General features: G+C 50.8%; 2 protein-coding genes across 5 annotated transcripts; one reads left to right on the forward strand and one right to left on the reverse strand.

Annotated features, from left to right (window-relative positions):
• The first annotated feature begins 4,066 nt into the window (after positions 1-4,066).
• Positions 4,067-14,359, forward strand: rap1gds1 (RAP1, GTP-GDP dissociation stimulator 1). 4 transcript variants are annotated; one of them, XM_030119089.1, is made up of 15 exons: positions 4,067-4,397; positions 6,264-6,371; positions 7,382-7,504; positions 7,799-7,924; positions 9,344-9,490; positions 10,215-10,343; positions 10,422-10,547; positions 10,630-10,773; positions 10,853-10,984; positions 11,053-11,187; positions 11,264-11,395; positions 11,463-11,602; positions 11,683-11,809; positions 11,893-12,021; positions 13,430-14,359. In XM_030119089.1, exons 1-15 carry the CDS (start codon positions 4,394-4,396, stop codon positions 13,555-13,557), a joined length of 1,830 nt encoding a protein of 609 aa, XP_029974949.1. In that variant the 5' UTR covers positions 4,067-4,393; the 3' UTR covers positions 13,558-14,359. The 4 variants fall into 4 exon arrangements, with proteins under 4 accessions (XP_029974949.1, XP_029974957.1, XP_029974965.1 ...); XM_030119097.1 differs by having other exon boundaries at positions 11,264-11,389; XM_030119105.1 differs by lacking the exon at positions 9,344-9,490.
• Positions 14,360-14,936: 577 nt separating this feature from the next.
• Positions 14,937-17,799, reverse strand: tspan5a (tetraspanin 5a). The gene is made up of 9 exons (XM_030119446.1): positions 17,478-17,799; positions 16,832-16,882; positions 16,605-16,751; positions 16,314-16,484; positions 15,703-15,828; positions 15,565-15,612; positions 15,365-15,481; positions 15,224-15,285; positions 14,937-15,126 (listed from the first exon to the last, which is right to left on the reverse strand). Exons 1-9 carry the CDS (start codon positions 17,556-17,558, stop codon positions 15,114-15,116), a joined length of 816 nt encoding a protein of 271 aa, XP_029975306.1. The 5' UTR covers positions 17,559-17,799; the 3' UTR covers positions 14,937-15,113.
• Positions 17,800-18,638: the final 839 nt, after the last annotated feature.

The following is an 18,638-nucleotide window of genomic DNA, read 5'->3' on the forward strand; positions in this document are numbered from 1 at the left end:
TTTTGTCTAAAAATAAAATCCTGATTATTTTCTCTCAAACCTGATTTTTCGATTCCGATTACAACTTTTTGTAAAAATTAAAAAAAAAAAAAAAAAAAAAAAAAGATAAATAAAGTACTTTGGATTCAACAAATCCCCAGTCCAAAAGTTACAGTCTCGTTACTGATTGAATAGTGCAAAACTGTCAATTATAAAATCCACAGTGAACAATCAATCTCAAATATGCCTCCTTACTGCCAGTCAACTTAATCCTGTTACAAATAAACACAAGAATCCCCTGGGATTAAGAGCACCTTATCTTAACACACTCCTGGTCCCTGCTCTTACTTAAAACAAAAAATAAAATGAATAAAGTCACTTTTTGCAAACGAAAAATACCCCACAACGTAAAATAAATCTCAGTCAGTCGGTCAGGTGAGGGAGGAAGGCCGCTCAGTCAGTCTCCCTCTGGTCTTGAACAAAAATCAGTGAACAGTGGAAACTGTGTGTCACACCGAAGGTATTTGGCTCGACCTAACTGACGTAGCGGCCCGCGGTCCAGCCGGGAGCCACAGTGTGAACACCTTTTTCATGCTGGGTCGACCTACTTCTGGGTGGAGCCGGGGCCGCTTCGAGGAGGAGGTCAGAGGTCAATCTGGATGCCCAAGTTGGTATGAACACAGCCTGAAACTTCACTTCCCTGAGCAAATCTAACTCCTCCAGCAGCAGCCATGCTTGTTGTTGTTAGTTACCAGACGCTGAGCGAAGGCAGGAACGCACTTCCGTCATGACGTCATGAGACGGGCCGAGAAACTACGGTGGCTCAGAGGCACCAAAAAGGACGCGTTCACGTGAAAAGCCGAAATCGTTCATGTACGATTTCAGCGTTTTTAACATCGTCTTAACCCAAAAAGTCGGTTACGATTCAAAATCGATTAATCGTGCAGCCTTAGACCAAAGGTTTGACCACGGTTACCTCTCACCTGTGCAGTCACAAGGCAGAATAATAAAATCACAGTTTCTCCATTTAAATGGAATAGAAATATACAGCAGTATGTCTATAGAGATCCACGTCTCATTCATCTCTAAGAAACATGAATGACACCACAGGCGTCATATCTGTGTGTGTTTGGCTAAAGATATTTATTCCAAACAACTGGAAGTCAAGTTTATAGACCAAAAGATTGATGACATCTGCAACAACTGAAGTGGCTTCATGATAAACTCAGCTGATTCATTACAACAGTGACCCAGAAGGCATCATAAAAGAGCCCTGCGTCCTGCAGCCCTGTGGAGGAAATGACTCCTTATTAGAATAAGTGAGGCAATCCAAGCGGTGTTGAGAAGAGGGTTAGGGCTAGGTGCAAGAAGCTGATCATCATCTGTATTCAGTGAATGCTGAGGGGGTTTTCATTTTACCACCGGCATCAAAAACATACATAATAAGAGTTGGGATCCATTGAGGACCTCCACCCAGCCCGATCCTTCTAACAGCATCACTTCAGTCCCGTGTGACCTGGACGCCATCCAGGCGACAACATGTAAAGCCATATAAACCCTGTTTCCCTCGGCTCGACTCTCCTGTTCTGACACTCCCTGTCCGTTCAGGCAGGACTGTCTGACTCAACATCTGAGAAACTACAAGTAATTTGCACCAGATAACTGATGCAGGACGGATCAGACCGCATTTCAGCAGGCTCAGTGGCGGCCATCTTGAAAAATGGCCGCCTTATTGACTCTTTACCTGACTAAAGGGTTTTTATCAAGAGAGCAATCCCAAACAGTCTGTGTGCCTGTTCTGGTGCTGGTTTCCAGAAATGAACGGGTCTCCTAGACTTCACAGTATTCACCTTTCTCCTGAGATCAGGATGCTGCTGAGTGAAGATTCTCACATTTACAACTAAACCAGGACCTCCGCAATAATAGGAAACAGATTAAACACAAAGAAGCCAAAGAGGAATGGAGGAGGAAACCCACAAAGGAAACAGGGAGGAAAGAAAGAAGCAGGGATGGCTGGTGTAAAGGGGCTGGCAGGGCTGAGCCCTCCCAGCACAAGAAGACAGCTAATACAAAAAAGATGAGCATGGACCAGGTGGATTATTTGCTTTGGATAATCCAGTTATTTGGACCGACTGAATGCTCTTGCCACGCTGTCTATGGAGATGGACTTCATCCAGAAATTACCAGACTTCAGCGACATGGTGATCAACCTGTTTGCATCCCAGAAAGGCGTCGATGTGAGCTTCTTTTCAAATAAGGTAGGCCAGTGGCGGCTGGTGGTGAACTTTGTTGTGGGGGGGGGGGCTAACAAATGCTTGCATAATACAGATTAAATAGTTAACAGAGTTACAAAAGCAACATCACCTATGATACACAGTTACATCAATTACAGGTACACTATACTTTTTTAGTGCTCTACATCAACTCCTCCCCCCCCCCTCTCTCTCTCTCTCTCTGTCACACACGCACACATTTACGCTCTACAGACGTGTTCCAACCCAACTTCAACGACTGCCCACAGACAGCCTGCTGCAGCTGCTTGGTGACATGTAGCCAAACACGCCTTCAGTACAGCAGCTAACCTCAGCTAAAACAAGGCGTCACAGTCCTTTAACAGGTCAACAAGGGCCTACCTTATCTGAAAACAAACTCACATCGACGCCTTGCTAGGATTCGAACAGGTTGATCACCATGTCGCTGAAGTCTGGTAATTTTTGGATGAAGTCCGTCTAGATAAACAGCATGGCGAGAGCATTCAATCGGTCCAAATAATTGGATTATCCAAAGCAAATGATCCACCTGGTTCATGCTGACGCTGCCATAGCTGAACTTTTTCTCCCTCCTTCCCAACTCTGGCACCAATAGCAGCACCGCAGCGTTAAATCGCCGCTATTGGTCAAAAGTCAGTGGCTGTGGGCTAACTGAAGCTAGCCCAAAATGCCACGGGGTACGGGACATGACACCTGTCAATCACTTACAAGAAGGAAATGTATCTGAATGTATCTGCTGGGCTGTAAAAAATCAGCCCATTTAGAGATATTCTATGTTTTCCTTTTGACTGATTGGTGCTGATTGGTCTGTTCCTGAGGTCAGCCCATGTTGACCTCTTAAAGGACTGTGACGCCTTGTTTTAGCTGAGGTTAGCTGCTGTACTGAAGGCGTGTTTGGCTTCATGTCACCAAGCAGCTGCAGCAGGCTGTCTGTGGGCAGTCGTTGAAGTTGGGTTGGAACACGTCTGTAGTGCGTAAATGTGTGCGTGTGCGTGTGACAGAGAGAGAGAGAGAGAGAGAGAGAGAGGGAGGGAGAGAGTTGATGTAGAGCACTAAAAAAGTATAGTGTACCTGTAATTGATGTAACTGTGTATCATAGGTGATGTTGCTTTTGCAACTCTGTTAACTATTTAATCTGTATTATGCAAGCATTTTTTCGCCCACCCAACAAATTTCACCACCAGCCACCACTGGAAACAAGAACCAAAAAGTTAAAAACATGAAGGAAAACAATGATTAAATGAAGGAAATACAAAATGGTAACAGGGAGAAAACAAAGCGGTAACAAGAAAAGAAAGGAAGCAGAAAGAAAAAAACTGAGGAAACAGAAAAGTTACAGAGAAAGAAATAGAGAGCATGGAAGAAACAAGGTGAAAACTGAGAAAACAAATGGAAAACATAAAGGTTTTTTTTAATAAAGTTGAGCAATGTTATAGAAATATAAAGTATTGAATAGGTTTAGTAAAGTTGTGCAGTGCTTTGTAAATTGAAACGTGTTAAAATGTATTTTTTATTAATTGAGCGAGTTAGTACGAACAAACAAGGCATAATTCAATCACACATTATTTGCTTTGGGTTGAGCAAATTCAATGTCAGCGCAGTATCAAGAATCTAATAATAGAAATATAACAAAAATTAGAATAAAAGTGAAAAAATCAGACAAATAAACTAAACTACGGGAGCCATTCCAAATTATAAAGGTATCAAATGGCTTTATTGAAGTTGTGCAGTGTGCCGGATGTAAACGAGTAAAACGCTTCTTTGCAGCTTTTATTGTGAAGGTGGCGGCCGGAAGCTGCGCGTGTCGCCTGCGCGGGCGCCGCTTGACTGTAGCATGTCAGAGTGAAGCGGAGACCCAGCCCGGCCCGCTCCGTTGGTATGGACCAGGGAGCCGCTCGGAGGCGCTGATCCGCGGAACCCGCTCTGTGCCCAGGCCGCTCCTCGCCAGCCTCCGCCCCCCTCCCGGAGCTCCGAGCCGCCGCGCCCCGGCACGACACCCGCTCCGAGCGCCGCTTCCTTCCCCCGGTCCCTCCCCCGGTCTATGGCGCTTGGCTAGGCGGGCGGTGGGAGCAGCAGCAGCGGGGCCTCGCGCTCGGTCTTACGGAGCCTCACGTCGTTTTATCCCGGAGCAGCAGCGCGTCGAGATGGGTGAGTGGCGGGGGGGGGGGCGAGCCGCGAGCCCGGCCGGAGCAGAGCTAATGTTCCCACCTTCCTCCATGTGAGGCTGGAGTGTGTATCGTGGTGCAGTGTGTGTGTGTGTGTGTGTGTGTGTGTGTGTGTGTGTGTGTGTGTCGGGTGGGGTGGCTTCCTCCTTTCCGCCCACTCCTCCTCTCTCCCGGGGTTCTCCGGTGTGGCTGCCCCGCACCGCTGGCTGGGACGAGGCTCCTCCACAGCTGTTCCAGCTGTTCCAGCTGTTCCAGCTGTTCGAGGCTCCGCTCCATTGAAATGAATGGAGCGGAGCCTCTTATGCAATGATCCTGGGTCAGCCTCTGTGGCGGAGCCTCCGCAGCGCCTCGCCGCTGGTCCTGCTCTCACTGCAGCCTGACAGGCGTCCGTGGTTCTCAGCAGCTGCTCGTGCCCCGGAAAATCACTGTAATCACCACGAGGCCGTCTCCAGAGAGAACCCGCACGAGGAGGCTCAGGAAGCACCAGGAAGAACCAGAAAGCCTGCCTGAGTCAGAGCAGTCTCGGCATCTCTCGGTGTAACGCCCCCTCCCGCCACTAGGCGGAGCTACAGAGGACCAGCCCGCTGCAGCAGCAGCGCTTCATGAAGCTTCTGGAAGACGCTGAGTCTGAATCCTGAAAGGACTCTTTAAAGCCTGAACCAGACGGGTGGAAGATGCTCGCCTGCACCTCATCGCCGGGTTAAAGAGAATCTCTGTCCTGAGCTGAGATCAAACAAACATCAAACAGCTGATCAGCACACACACACACACACACACACACACACTGCAGCTGAATGAAACTGACGATCCACGCATCGTTCCTAACAGAACAGTCGGGCTCGTCTGGGCTCCTCCTGTCGTTTTGTTTCTATTCCCTCTGTTCAGAGAGCTTTTCGTCTCCTGATCCTGCTTCTCTGTTACTCAGCTTGAAGGATGTTTGAAATGACAGCGCTGTCTGACACATGACTCATCCAGACGTGTCCCTCCAGGTGTGATTGATCGACTCAGTCCAGCTGCAGTTTAACCGATGCTGCTCAGTTTCTGCCCTGAACGACGGTTTCAGACCAGCAGCTCAGGTCTTTGCTCTGCAGAGTTGATGAACTTGAGCTGAGCGTCTTCTCTGGTCTCGGGAATCAACTGGATTGATGATAAGCTTATCAGTCGCTCTGTGTTTCATCCTCCTTTTTCTTCACTGCTGCTCATGGCTACGATATCCGTTAATGAACACAAGCAGTCACGTAGATAGGAATTCTTTATAGTTTATGACAAAGACAATAAGTGTATTTCAAAATAACACAATTTAATCAATACAGTGCTATGCAACATTTTCTATTCCTTCTGCTTGGAGATTCTTTCTAAGATATAAAATGCTTCACAAATAAAATGTTTTATTCTTATTAAATGCTGAAGATAATCTTTGCACTTGGAAGAGTTCCTGGCTGCTACAGTTAAAATGAATAAACACACACACGCACACACACCCCGTATTCACCTGGGAACTGAGCTGATTTTCAAGATAATCTTCACTCCTCATGATAATCTGCTCCGCTGGTTTCCTCGTCCCGCTGCGCACATTCCTACGCCAAGTTCATTTTTATAAATCAGTGTTTGTGCACAAAGTGACTTAAGCATCTTTCTGGCTCAGTTTTGTGCGTAAGAAACATTTATAAATGAGGCTTCAGATCTTTTTTTTATCGCTAACTCCCTTTGGCTTGTCTGTTGAGTGTCTGTTGTTTTCCCGAGTTCCTCTGTATTATTCTCCGTCGGACATGGCGGCGTGTCCCCGGCGTCTGTCTGTCTGTCTCGGGGGACGTCAGTCACTGGGATGCTGTGCTGTTTGTGTTTTCAGAGAACCTGACCGACGCCCTGGAGAAGCTGAAGCTGGCGTCTACGGACAAGAGCAGCGACAGCGTGGAGAGCTGCCTGGACTGTCTGCTCAAAGCGCTCAGCAACAGCAGTGAGTCCGCCGCACGGCGAACGCCGCCGTCAACAAGACATGTACAGTTCTGTCGGTCAGATAGGAAAAACTGAAAGAGAAATGAATCTTCTTGAATCATTAGCTCTATTATTCTTTAATATCATGAAGTAATGGAAGAAATGTGAGTTGGACTCATAAAAATACATAAACCCTGCATAAATGAGTCACATGTTCATGATAAAGGTCATAAAAGGAATGAGAGAAAGGAGCCTTTTATGTGTGTGAGGAGCGTCACACATGGGACTTTTTAATTCCTCTATAAATACAAATAAAGCCTAATTCTGCTATAAAACAACCAAGTAAACGCCTGAAAACTTTATTCAAGAATTAAGTTTAAATCTAAATAGGGTTTATTCCAATTTGGAAGCGGATTTTTATGCTAATTAGCCGCGACTTCATTCTGGTCGTTCTGCGCATGCTCCGCTGTGATGACGCAATTTTCCAAGATGGCGGCCCGCATTGCGCGGTTCGACTCGTACGGAGACGATTTATTATCTAACGGCAGTTTTAGAAGAATTGGATATAATGAAACGAGCGGATCGACGGGCGCTTAACAACACGGGCATTTTAAAACCTATAGCGTCAAAGTTAATGGAAAAAGAAAGACGAGGAAAACGCTGTTTACTTCCGGGAGACGACTCTACGTCACGGCCGCCCCGTCCAATCAGAACGCTACACAGACCCCGGCGTGAGAGAGGATTTAATTCTTTTTCCCATGTAAACACCAAAGTCATGAATATAATTCTGAATTACATAATTCAGAATAAACCAATTTGGAATTAAAAACAACATTTTACCACGCAATCAAGCAGTGAACTTTTATTGTAAACTGTTTATTAGCGCATCGCTCAGTTTTTACCCAGAATGCAACGTTTGAAATAGAGTAAATGCCTTTTTTTTTTTTTAATGAGAAAACAGAAAATTTATGTGAGAACATGAACCTTCTCTGGTGTGGGATGTAAAGTGAGCCGTCGCTGTGTGTGCTGCAGACACTGAGGCCAGCATGAAGATCCAGGAGATGGGCATCCTGCTGGTGCTGTCCTCCCTGCTGAGCCCTCAGTCTTCCTACACCCCCAAAGTAGCCAACATCATCGCTGAAGTGGCCAAAAACGGTAAGTAGCCGACCTCCTCCCCCTGACACCTGGAAGTGTCTCCATGTTCCTGGTTTAATAAGCATTTCTGTGGCCACAGTTTCCTAATGCTGCACTGTAGCGACTCAGAGCATTATCCCACTTCTACTGATCCAAGATTTGAACAGAGATGATCCATCGCCGTGTTTAGATTTCATAAAACTGTTCAGAATAAGTCATTTGGTACTGAACTTGTGTTTGTGCATAAAACCACACAACGCGTGATTCTGAAATAATGAACTAAATGTTTGATCCCCTCCACCCCTCCCCCTCCAGAGTTCATGAGGAGTCCCTGCGTGGAGGCGGGCCTCATCCCTCCTCTAATCCAGCTGCTGAGCTCCTCTGATCAGGAGGTGCTGCTGCAGACGGGCCGGGCTCTGGGGAACATCTGCTACGACAGCCGTAAGTAGGACTTTTCATTTTGCTTGGTGTGGATTCGGCCGCTCGTCCCGTCCCGACGGAGGGGCTGTTAAATAATATGGCTGCTGTCTGCGATTCACCAGCAGTCAGAGCTTCTGCCCGTCAGCCGCGCCTCGTGGTGAAAACAGTGAACTTCCTTTATAGAACCGGTTTTAACCGGATAGACTTTTTAAATTCATTTCCATCTCATGTTCACCAGTTTTTAGCCGTTCTCCAGACTTCTCTCCTGGTTTGTTGGAGTTGTGATGAAAATGGCGTAAATAAGCTGCGTGGTCAGTGTCGGCCCCTCCTGTCCACACGAGGCCAAAACCTGTCCTTTAAAAGGTTCCCGTCCAGGCCTGTAGGTGGAGCTGTGGCGGAGGAGACGGGCAGCGCGCCTGTTAGGCTAGAGCGCTGTAATCAAACACCACAGAAGAAGAGTTAACATCAGGAGCTTCTGCAGCTCCGTCTGGAGCCCGTGCTCCGCTGGTGTTTGGCGTGGTGGAGGCGGGGCTGTAGAGCAGGGGGGCGGGGCCTTATGGCCGGTAGGCGGGGCCATGACATCGTCCAAGAAGGAAGCGGCGTTGTCGTGTGGTCGGAGCCTCCGTCCTGAGCAGCAGGACTCGTCTGGATGTGTGTGTGTGTGTGTGTGTGTGTGTGTGTGTGTGTGTGTGTGTGTGTGTGTGTGTGTGTTGTGAAAGCTGACGGTGAGCTGGAGATTGTGTGAGATTTACATGTTTCCATGGCGACCAGCGCTGCAGCTGTTCCCCGAGGTGTGCTGTAGCTCACACTCTGATTGGCGTGCTCAGTGTGTGTGTGTGTGTGTGTGTGTGTGTGTGTGTGTGTGTGTGTGTGTGTGTGTGTGTGTGTGTGTGTGTGTGTGTGTGTGTGTGTGTGTGTGTGTGTGTGTGATTCATGGTGCGGGCAGCGGGGGGCGTTTCCCTCTCTGCTGCTGGCTGGAGCTGAGGGCCGGCGGCTCAAACACTGCGTTTCCTCCGTCTGACCGCCGGCCTGTGGGGGCAGGAAGCCTCCCTTCTCCGCTGCGTCTGGTTGCCATGCCAACGTAACGAGGAGGTGATCAGCAGGACCGCCTGCCTCCGCTGGCGAGCTGGAAGCGGCAGGCCTCCGCTCGCCGCGTCAGCTGTTTCAGATAGACGCAGCTTTTGTTGTCGTTGGACGGCGATGACGACGTTCAGAGATTATTCACCTTCACCGGTCGTCTCTCTTAACTTCACACATTTGGAGGTTAATCAGCTGATTCTCACTCATCTCATGTGTTTTCTCCACTGTTGGGTTTTGCAGCCCAGCTGCTGTTAACCTTGACATGTTGCTCTGCTAACGTACGGTAGACCTGTGCGTGCGTGTGTGTGTGTGCGTGTGCGTGTGGTTTGACGTGTGTGTCCTGGCCTCTTTGTTTTGCAGATGAGGGCAGGAGAGCAGTTGACCTGGCAGGAGGGGCTCAGATAGTAGCTCAACACGTTAAAGCCCTCTACCAAAATACTGAGCCGGGAAATCAGAAGCTGTTGACGGTTTTTTGTGGCATGCTGATGAACTATAGCAATGACAATGGTAATGACCCCCCCACCCCCCCACCCCCCCCGCCCTCCATCTCCTCTTGCTTTTCTCTCTCTAACTGCTTCACTAATGCGTTCAGGTTCTGCATCCTGGAGTCTCGTCTTGTATCAGAAGACAGATTTTGTCCCGCAGGCTCGTCTTCTCTCTAGATTTTCCTCACGGATCAGTTTTTTTATCGGGACACAGTTAAGTCGGCGTTTATCTCATGATCCGTTTGCGCTTTTAGAGGAAATAATCCCACAGTGGAGATCTTCCTGATTCCATCAGCCCCATGAGAGCCTCCTCTCCTCCTCCTCCTCTCCTCCTCCTCCTCCTCCTCTTCCTCTCAGGTGTCTCTCCGGTTGGCCTGGTCCGTTGTCCTCCGGTCAGACGTCCATCTTGAATTAGCTCCTCTATGCTGCTTCTTGCATTGATCTTCGTGTTTACTGACCCTCGCAGTGAGGACTGAACCCTTTGGAAGTGTTTCTGACACACACACGCACACACACACACACACACACGCGCACACACTCTCCGGTTGCTGCAGCTCTGCGTTCAGAGTGTAATCCTGTTGACCTGCTTTCCTGCTGCCTGTCCCGCTCGCTCAGCAACAGGTTTTCACATAAAAAAAAACTGGACCGTCTGCACCTGAACGCACCACAGCAGGGAGACCTGATGAATCCCGGCAGTCCCGCCGTCCACACTGAGCCGTCCCTCCTGTCCCGTCCCTGTCTTGCAGACTCCCTGCAGGCCCAGCTGATCAGCATGGGGGTGATCCCCACCCTGGTGAAGCTGCTCGGCGTCCACTCCCACAACACGGCGCTGACCGAGATGTGCCTCATCGCCTTCGGGAATCTGGCCGAGCTCGGTGAGTCCGGCAGAGCTCAGACCAGGGGGAGCCCGGCGGAGGTCCGCGGCGACCTCCTGACCTGTCCTGTTCCTCCAGAGTCCAGTAAGGAGCAGTTCGCCTCCACCAACATCGCCGAGGAGCTGGTGCGTCTCTTCCAGAAGCAGACGGAGCACGAGAAGAAGGAGATGATCTTCGAGGTTCTGGCTCCGCTCGCAGAAAACGGTAAGGTTGAAAGACGAGCGCGGCCGGTCGGACGCAGAGCGCCGCCGTCTCTTTGACCCCCCTCCCCCCCTCCCCCCTCCAGACCTGATCAAGCTGCAGCTGGTGGAGGCGGGCCTGGTGGAGTGTCTGCTGGAGGTGGTGGCTCAGACGGTGGACGGCGAGCGGGAGGAGGACGTGTCTCAGCTGAAGACGGCGTCCGACCTGATGGTCCTGCTGCTGCTGGGAGGTAAACCCTCAGGAGGAGCCCCCCCCCCCCCCTGCTCAGGGAGAACATGCAGCCCCCTCACGCCCCCCTCTGTGTGCAGACGAGTCCATGCAGAAGCTGTTCGAGGGGGGGAAGGGCAGCGTCTTCCAGAGAGTGCTGTCCTGGATCCCGTCCCACAACCACCAGCTGCAGCTGGCGGGGGCGCTGGCCATCGCCAACTTCGCCCGGAACGGTGAGTCTCCCCGCCGCCCTCCGCCACGCCGCGCTCCGCCCGGCTAACGCCCGCCGCTCCGCCCGCAGACGGCAACTGCATCCACATGGTGGAGGCCGGCATCGTGCAGAAGCTGCTGGAGCTGCTGGACCGCCACGTGGGGGAGGGGAACGTGACGGTGCAGCACGCCGCGCTGAGCGCCCTGAGGAACCTGGCCATCCCAGGTGAGCCCCCGCCCCGCCGTCAGACCGCCGCCGGGCGGCGCCGCCGCCGCCGCCTCACGCTCTCCTCTCCCTCCAGTGGTCAACAAGTCCAAGATGCTGGCGGCGGGCGTGGCGGACGTGGTGCTGAAGTTCCTGCCGTCGGAGATGCCGCCGGTGCAGTTCAAGCTGCTGGGGACGCTGCGGATGCTCATCGACACGCAAGGTGGGGGTCCGACCGCCGCCCCCGCCGCGCGGCGGGCCGGCCCCCGCTGACCCGGCGCCCTCTGTCTCCTCAGCCGAGGCGGCGGACCAGCTGGGCACCAACGGCAAGCTGGTGGAGCGGCTGGTGGAGTGGTGCGAGGCCAAGGACCACGCCGGCGTGATGGGCGAGTCCAACCGCCTGCTGTCGGCGCTCATCCGGCACAGCAAGTCCAAGGTCAGGGCCCCCGCCGCGCCGGGGCCGCCCGGGGGGCGGGGGTCGCGCAGGGCAATAACGCGCTCGCCGCTGACTTTCAGGAAGTGGTGAAGGCCGTCATCCAGGGGGGCGGGGTCAAGCACCTGGTCACCATGGCGACCAGCGAACACATGATCATGCAGAACGAGGCCCTGGTGGCTCTGGGCCTCATCGCCGCTCTGGATCTGGGTGAGTCCCGCCCCCCCGCGCCCCCCCCCCCCCCCCACACTCCCCAACCCTCCTGACCGCCGCCCGGCGTTCCTGCGTTCCAGCGGCGGCGGAGAAGGACTTCGTGGGCTCCAGCCTGGTGTCCATGCTGCACAAGCTGCTGTCCGACGAGCGCAGCGCGCCGGAGATCAAGTACAACTCCATGATCCTGATCTGCGCCGTCATGGGATCCGGTGGGTCTGCCGGAGCCTCCGGCACGGCGCCGTCTGCTGCGCGAGTGACGGAGTAGAGAGAGTCGGAGCAGAGGGCGTAGACGTAGAACTACAGACCTCAAAATGTAGGAATATATGCAAGGAAAACAGTTTTGTGCACATGAAATATAGAAATATCAGCATAGAAGTAGAACTATATACATGGAAATATAGATATATATGCACAGAAATTGAAGTAGGCACATTTTAATATAATAATAATAATAATAATAATAATAATAATGCATTGGTTATATAGAAATATATGCATAGAAATAGAGCTGTGCACATGAAAATATAGCAATATATGCAAAGAAATAGAACCCCATACATGGAAATATAGAAATGTAAGCATAGAAGCAGAACTATATACATGGAAATATAGCAATATGTCATAAGACATAGAACCATATACATTAGATATAGAAATACATGCATAGAAATAGAACTATGCACTTTTAACTATAGAAATATATGCTGCGAAACCTGGACATGGAAATATAGAACTATATTGATAGATATAGAACTACATACATGAAAATATAGAAATATATGCATAGAAGTAGAATTATATACATGGAAGTAAAGCAATAAATAAATTACATACATAGAAATATATACATAGAAGTAGAGCTATGCACATGGAAATGTAAAATAATACTTAGAAATATATGCATAGAAGTAGAACTATATGCAAGAAAATATATATTGATATATCATGGATATAGAACCATATACATGGAAATATAGAGATATATGCATAGAAATCAAATTATGTACATTTAAATATCGCAATATATGCATAGAAATAGAGCTATGCACATGCAAATATAGAACTATATTGATATATGTAGAACTGTAAGAACTGTATACATGGAAATATTGAAATATAAGCATAGAAGTAGAACTATATATGGAAGTAAAGCAATAAATCATAGATGTAGAACTATATACATAGAAATAGAGCAAAGCACATGGAAATATAGAACTATATTGATAGATATACATGAAAATTTAGCAATATATGCCTAGAAATAGAGCGATGCACATGGAAATATAGAACTATATAGATAGATATAGTTCTATATACATGGAAATGTAGAAGTCTGTTCATAGAAATAGAACAATATAAATGGAAATGAGGACTTAAAGCAGTGTTGTATTGTGAGGTTTTTATTGAAGGTGTTTTAGTTCAGACGGTATGAAGGGACGGAGACTCGTCTGTTTTAATACATTTATTCCATTTTTAATTTATTTATGACTCTTTCCTCTGCTGGTTGTACATTATTAATGCTGTGCTGCTGCCGGGGCTCCGTTGCGAGGCGTCCGGCGTGACGTGCTGCGGCGCCGCCCTCACCGCCGCCCTGTCGCTTCCCCCCCCCCTCTCCAGAGCCGCTCCACAAGGAGGTGCAGAGCCTGGCGTTCATCGACGTGGTGTCCAAGCTGCGGGCCCACGAGAACAAGACGGTATCGCACCAGGCGTCGCTGACGGAGCAGCGGCTAACCGCCCAGAGCTAAGAGACTGTGTCCAGCACCGCGCCGCGCCGCCACACGCCTGCTCATCAGCCATCAGCCCCGCCCCCTCCCTCCCCGTCCTCCTCCTCCGCCGCCGCCGCCGAACGGGAGTGTCTGACTGCTGAACTCTGACGACCGTAGGATGAAAAAAAGGAAAAAAAAAGAACCAAAACCTCCTCCTGAAAGCCATAGCGGCGAGACGCGAGAGCCCGTAGCGTAGAAGACGCCACTCTATGACCACAGCTGTGACGCCATCCGCCCCCACGCCCCGCCCCGCCCCGCCCCGCCCCGCCCCGCCCCCACTCATGATGTGCCCAGTCGTGTCCCCACGTAGCTCCAGTATGAAAACCCAAATCTAGAACCTGTGCATGTTCTGTCGTGTCTTGGTGCTCCAGTGCTCATCCCGCCGCCGCCGCCGCCGCCGCCGCCACGCTCTGGAATCGCCGCCGAAAAAAAAAACCCCCCTCGGCCGGTTTTAATTTATACGAATAAAAAGACTCTCCACTCCGAAGGTACGTAGAGTTTCTCCTTCACTTCTGGAAACATTCCGCCGGGACTCAGTGTGTGTGTGCGTGCGTGTGTGTGTCTGCTTCATGCTGTCCGTTCCACACACACACACACACACGTCAGTGACGTGTGTGTGTGTGTGTGGAACGGACCGCATGAAGCAGGCGGTAGTGTGTTCCTGGTCTCTCACATGCCGGTTTAAGATGTATCTGAAGTGGAATATTATAGAACACACCCTCAATGTTGTAAATGTGAAGGAGTTGTACATTTCTGATTAAAAACACTCGTATCGCTGGTGGCGGCGGCTGGCGTCTCATTTCTCACACACACACACACACACACACACACACACACACTCACACACACACACACACTCCGAGGGTTCATCTGACGTTTTATTCCGCCGGGAGGAGGAGGAGGTAGTGAGATTACAGTGAGATGAGAGCAGCCCGGAAACAACAGCTGTAGATGTTTTAGTATCAAAAAGTGTCTGAAGCAGGAACTTCTTTTTTTTTTTTTTTAAAACATGCTTTCAGCAAATAAAACAATAAAAAAAAAAAAGAAAAAAAAGTTGACATTATTTCCATTTCTAACCGACTTTACTGCTGATTTTATCAGCGTCGAAATAAATAACGAACAAGTCCGAAGCTTTTCATTCATTCAAACAGTGAAAATCTGAAAATTCCCTTTTTTTTTTTTGTTTGTTTTTGTTTTCATTTTAATTTTCCGTCAAAATAAAGCGAGCCGGACGTTTCTGTGCAGCTAACTTGGTCAAACAGCTTATTTCTACAAATAAAATTAAAAAGTAGTTTTAAAAACGGTTTGAGAGCCCGGCGCGGCGGTGCAGTGGTTAGTGCTGCCGGGCTCCAACCTTCAGCCGTCAGTAGAATTAATACAGTTTGTTGAAATTAGTGCAAGTTTTCTTTTTTTTTTTTTTCTTCAAGTGTTCACACAATTTTTTTCCTTTCAAAATAAGACGAGGCGTCTCCAGTGTTGCTGGTTTAGTGGTGGGGGTGGCGGCGGGAGTGGGGTGGGGGGGTCCGGCGGCGTCCTCAAGTGAAAAAACTGGAACGAGAAGAGAGACGGTTAGACGTGGCGGGGCGGGGCGGGGCGGGGCGGGGCGGGGACAGTGTTCGATTCCCCCCGGGCGGCCGTCCCTCACCAGCTGGCTCGCACCGCCTCGATGTCGCTCACCAGGTTCTGAGCCAAGCAGATGCCGAAGATCTGAGGAAGAGGAGGAGAAGGAAGAGCTCAGAGAGGAACCGGCGGGGGGTTCGGAGGGGGGGGGGGGGGGGGGGCCGACCTGCAGCAGCGCCACGCCGATGAAGATCCCCGCCACCAGCGTCAGGTTGTCCTGCAGCCACTTCTCGAACTGCGGCACGCAGCCCTTCACGTTGATGTAGTCCTTCTGCTCGGCGTCCTGCAGGACAAAACACGGCGGGTCAGTCGCTGCACTTCCTGTCGAGGCGGCGGCGGCGGCGGCGGCGCGGCGGGGAAGCGTACCGGCTTGGCTCGGATGTCGTAGCCGCACTGCGTGTTGATCACGTCCTCCTGCGGGGAGCAACAGCACAACGTCAGGGTTTGTGTCAGGCTGAGGGGGGGCGGCGGCGGCGGCGGGGGGGGGGGGGGGGGGGGGCGTACCGCCGGGTCCTTGGTGCAGCAGGAGAACGGCACGCCGCACTTCTCCCGGCTGGGGTTCCCGTCGGTGCAGTTGAAGTAGATGTTGAGGTTCCAGTCGTCGGCGCCGAAGGCCCCGCAGCACTCCCACTGGGGGGACAGGAGGCGGGGTCAGAGGTCACTGAATGAAGAGCCCACTGACTGGAGGACGACATCACTCTGCGCCCATATATGGTCATGAGGGGGGCGTGCCCACATGTCACATCAACAAACCCCAAATTTAGTAAAAACCAAGATTTTACTTTGAAAGGGAAATCACAGACTTCCTGTTGGATTTGGGTCAGGGGTGTCGAAGCGTGACTTTCAGGTGCTGACGAGACAAACGTGAGCGTTGCTTTGATCTCTACGGGCCGTGGCGGCCATTTTAGTGGCTCTAGGTGGCGCTAGAGAGCTCACTGTGGCAGTGACGGGGTTAACGTTCGCATTTGATTACATTTTTCTTCAGTTATAATTTGTGCGCCAAATTGGGTGAGTTTTGGAGCTTGTTAAGGGGTCATATTGGGGTTGATAGCTGTGTTGGAATACCCGGGCCGGGTCCCAGTACCCGGGCCGGGTCCTAATAAAGGCTCTCTCACGTATTCCTGGGTGAAGTCGATGAGGTTCTGCAGGTCGATGTCGTCCCGGTACGCCCGGATGTTGTTGTTGATGAACAGGTTGAGCTGGTCTTTGATCCAGTCCTTGAAGACGAAGGCCAGGACCCCCGTGGTCAGCTCCAGGAAGAAGATGATCCCCAGGAAGACGGAGAACTGGAGCGCACACACACACACACACACACACACACACACACACACACACACACACACCCAGGTCGGTGTTCTGCGGCCCCGCCCCCGCCTCCCCCCTCCCGCGGCGGCGTCTGGACGTACAAACTTGAGCAGGAAGGTGTTCTCCCGCAGCGCCCCGATGCAGCCGGCGAAGCCCAGGATGAACATGACCCCCCCCACCACCATGAAGAGCCAGACCGGGTCCAGACCCCCCAGGTCCGTGATGGACGAGATGTTGGACAGAACCCCCTGAGACAGAGCGAGGACAGGTTGGAGGACGGACCACGGGGAGGGAAGGACAGGGGGCGGGGGGGACCTGGTCCACTCACCTTCTCACTCCAGGCCCACAGTGCGATTCCCACCAGGGCCATGCCCAGGAGCTGCACACACACACACACACACACACACACACACACACACACACACACACACACACACACAAAATAAACATTAATACAACATGATCTGACAGTTTTCTGATTGAATCAGTTTTATTTTCTGCTGACTGAAAGAAAAGATGCTTCATCTGAGAAATTCAAGACCCGGACCTGGATCCTGACACTGGATCTGGATCCTGAACCTGGACCCCGGTATGACCTGTGCTGAGTCTGGAGTCAAATCCTTAGCCTGGACCACAAGCCTGAACTTAGACCCTGAGCCTGGACCCGGACCCGGACCCAGAGCCGGACCCGGACCCGGACTGTGTCCCGGACCCGGACCCGGACCCGGACCCTGCAGCCGGGCCTGGAGCGGAGTCAGAGCGCTGACCTGTCATCTGTGTCCTGAAAGAGGATTATCTCAGTGGACCGAGCGGTGAGCCTCTATCCGGGCCGTACCGGACCGTACCGGACCGCCTTCGCCCTCCAGCTGAACTTGAACCGGTACCGAACCGGAGCGACCCTCATCCCCGCCCGGCGGGTCCCCCGGTGGGGGGGCCCTCCGGGGGGCCTCCGGGGCGGCGTGGGGGTGTCTTACCCAGAAGAGGATGTTGAAGCCGAAGATGAAGTACTTGATGCAGCAGCTGACCTCGTGACCTTTGAACTGGTTCCCCGTCATGCTGGAGCATCGTCAGCCGGACTCGCAGCGGGAAACTCGGCCTGCTCACAGGCTTTGTCCGGGGCGGCCAGCCGGTTCGTCCATCTCCCCACCGCCTGGCCTTGGGCTCCGGATCCGGGTCGCACACGCGGGGCCCCGCGGCCCGGTCGGCGCCGATAAATCCGGTGTAAAGACGGAATAACGGGGAGAAAAGGGGGATAACGGGCGGAGGAAATCCAGCTCACCCTCCGAGGCTGCGGACTCAGGGGGAGGGGCTTCTGCTGGGAGAGCTCGACTGTGATTGGCTGGAGGAACGCCCGACAGACGTGAAGCGTAGCCAATCAGAGCGGAGAGATGCTGCTGCGCTTCCGGTGTCCAGAGAAGATGGTTCAGGCTGTGGAGTCTGATGATGGCGCTGCGGGCTTAACCACGAACCACAGATTAATTTAACCTCGGCCCTTCAGCTTCACAGGTTTAAAGAAGAAACGATGGAGACTGAAACCTTCTCACACAGAACGGTCTCACTCAGTGTGTTTTCATCAAGCAGGGCAGCAGAATACAAGCTAAACGGGATTTATGATTAAATATTATCAAGAATCACAGTATGACCTGCAATTAACCAACAAAACACTTCATGTGTCGACTATTGGCATTTTTGTTTTGCAGAGGGAGTTTTAACTTTAATGAGATCTCTGCGAACTCGCTTGTCTTCAATAAAAAGGGAAGAATTAATTATAAGACAGATAAATGCATGTTGTTGGCTGGTGATGGAGGCGAGGGAGCAGCAGAGAAGCCTGTAAAGGACGGTTTCAGATGTAAACAGTAAAGTTTTAGAATAGAATAGACTTTATTAATCTTACGATGGAGAAATTTACCGTTACAGAGGCTCCTAGAACACACAGGGAGTGCAAAACAGTGAGGAAATGTGCAAATAAAGAATAACAACAGATAATAGTGCAAATAAAGAATAATAATAATAATAATAATAATAATAATAATAATAATAATATAATAATAATAATAGTAATAATAATAATAATAATAGCATAATAGAATAATATTAGAAATCTAAAAGAAGAAAAGACTTAACTTTATATACAA

The sequence above is a fragment of the Salarias fasciatus genome, chromosome 3, assembly GCF_902148845.1.
Source record: "Salarias fasciatus chromosome 3, fSalaFa1.1, whole genome shotgun sequence".
NCBI classification, from domain to species: Eukaryota; Metazoa; Chordata; class Actinopteri; order Blenniiformes; family Blenniidae; genus Salarias; species Salarias fasciatus.

Excerpts from the sequence above, each read along its gene's own strand:
- rap1gds1 (XM_030119089.1), top strand. Across the intron at positions 6,372-7,381 it reads CAAAGCGCTCAGCAACAGCA|ACACTGAGGCCAGCATGAAG; the intron begins GTGAGTCCGCCG and ends TGTGTGCTGCAG. Across the intron at positions 11,603-11,682 it reads TCCGGCACAGCAAGTCCAAG|GAAGTGGTGAAGGCCGTCAT; the intron begins GTCAGGGCCCCC and ends GCTGACTTTCAG.
- tspan5a (XM_030119446.1), bottom strand. The coding sequence starts at position 17,558 with ATGACGGGGAACCAGTTCAAAGGTCACGAGGTCAGCTGCTGCATCAAG. Across the intron at positions 16,752-16,831 it reads TGTGGGCCTGGAGTGAGAAG|GGGGTTCTGTCCAACATCTC; the intron begins GTGAGTGGACCA and ends GCTCTGTCTCAG. Across the intron at positions 16,485-16,604 it reads ACACCTTCCTGCTCAAGTTT|TTCTCCGTCTTCCTGGGGAT; the intron begins GTACGTCCAGAC and ends TGTGCGCTCCAG.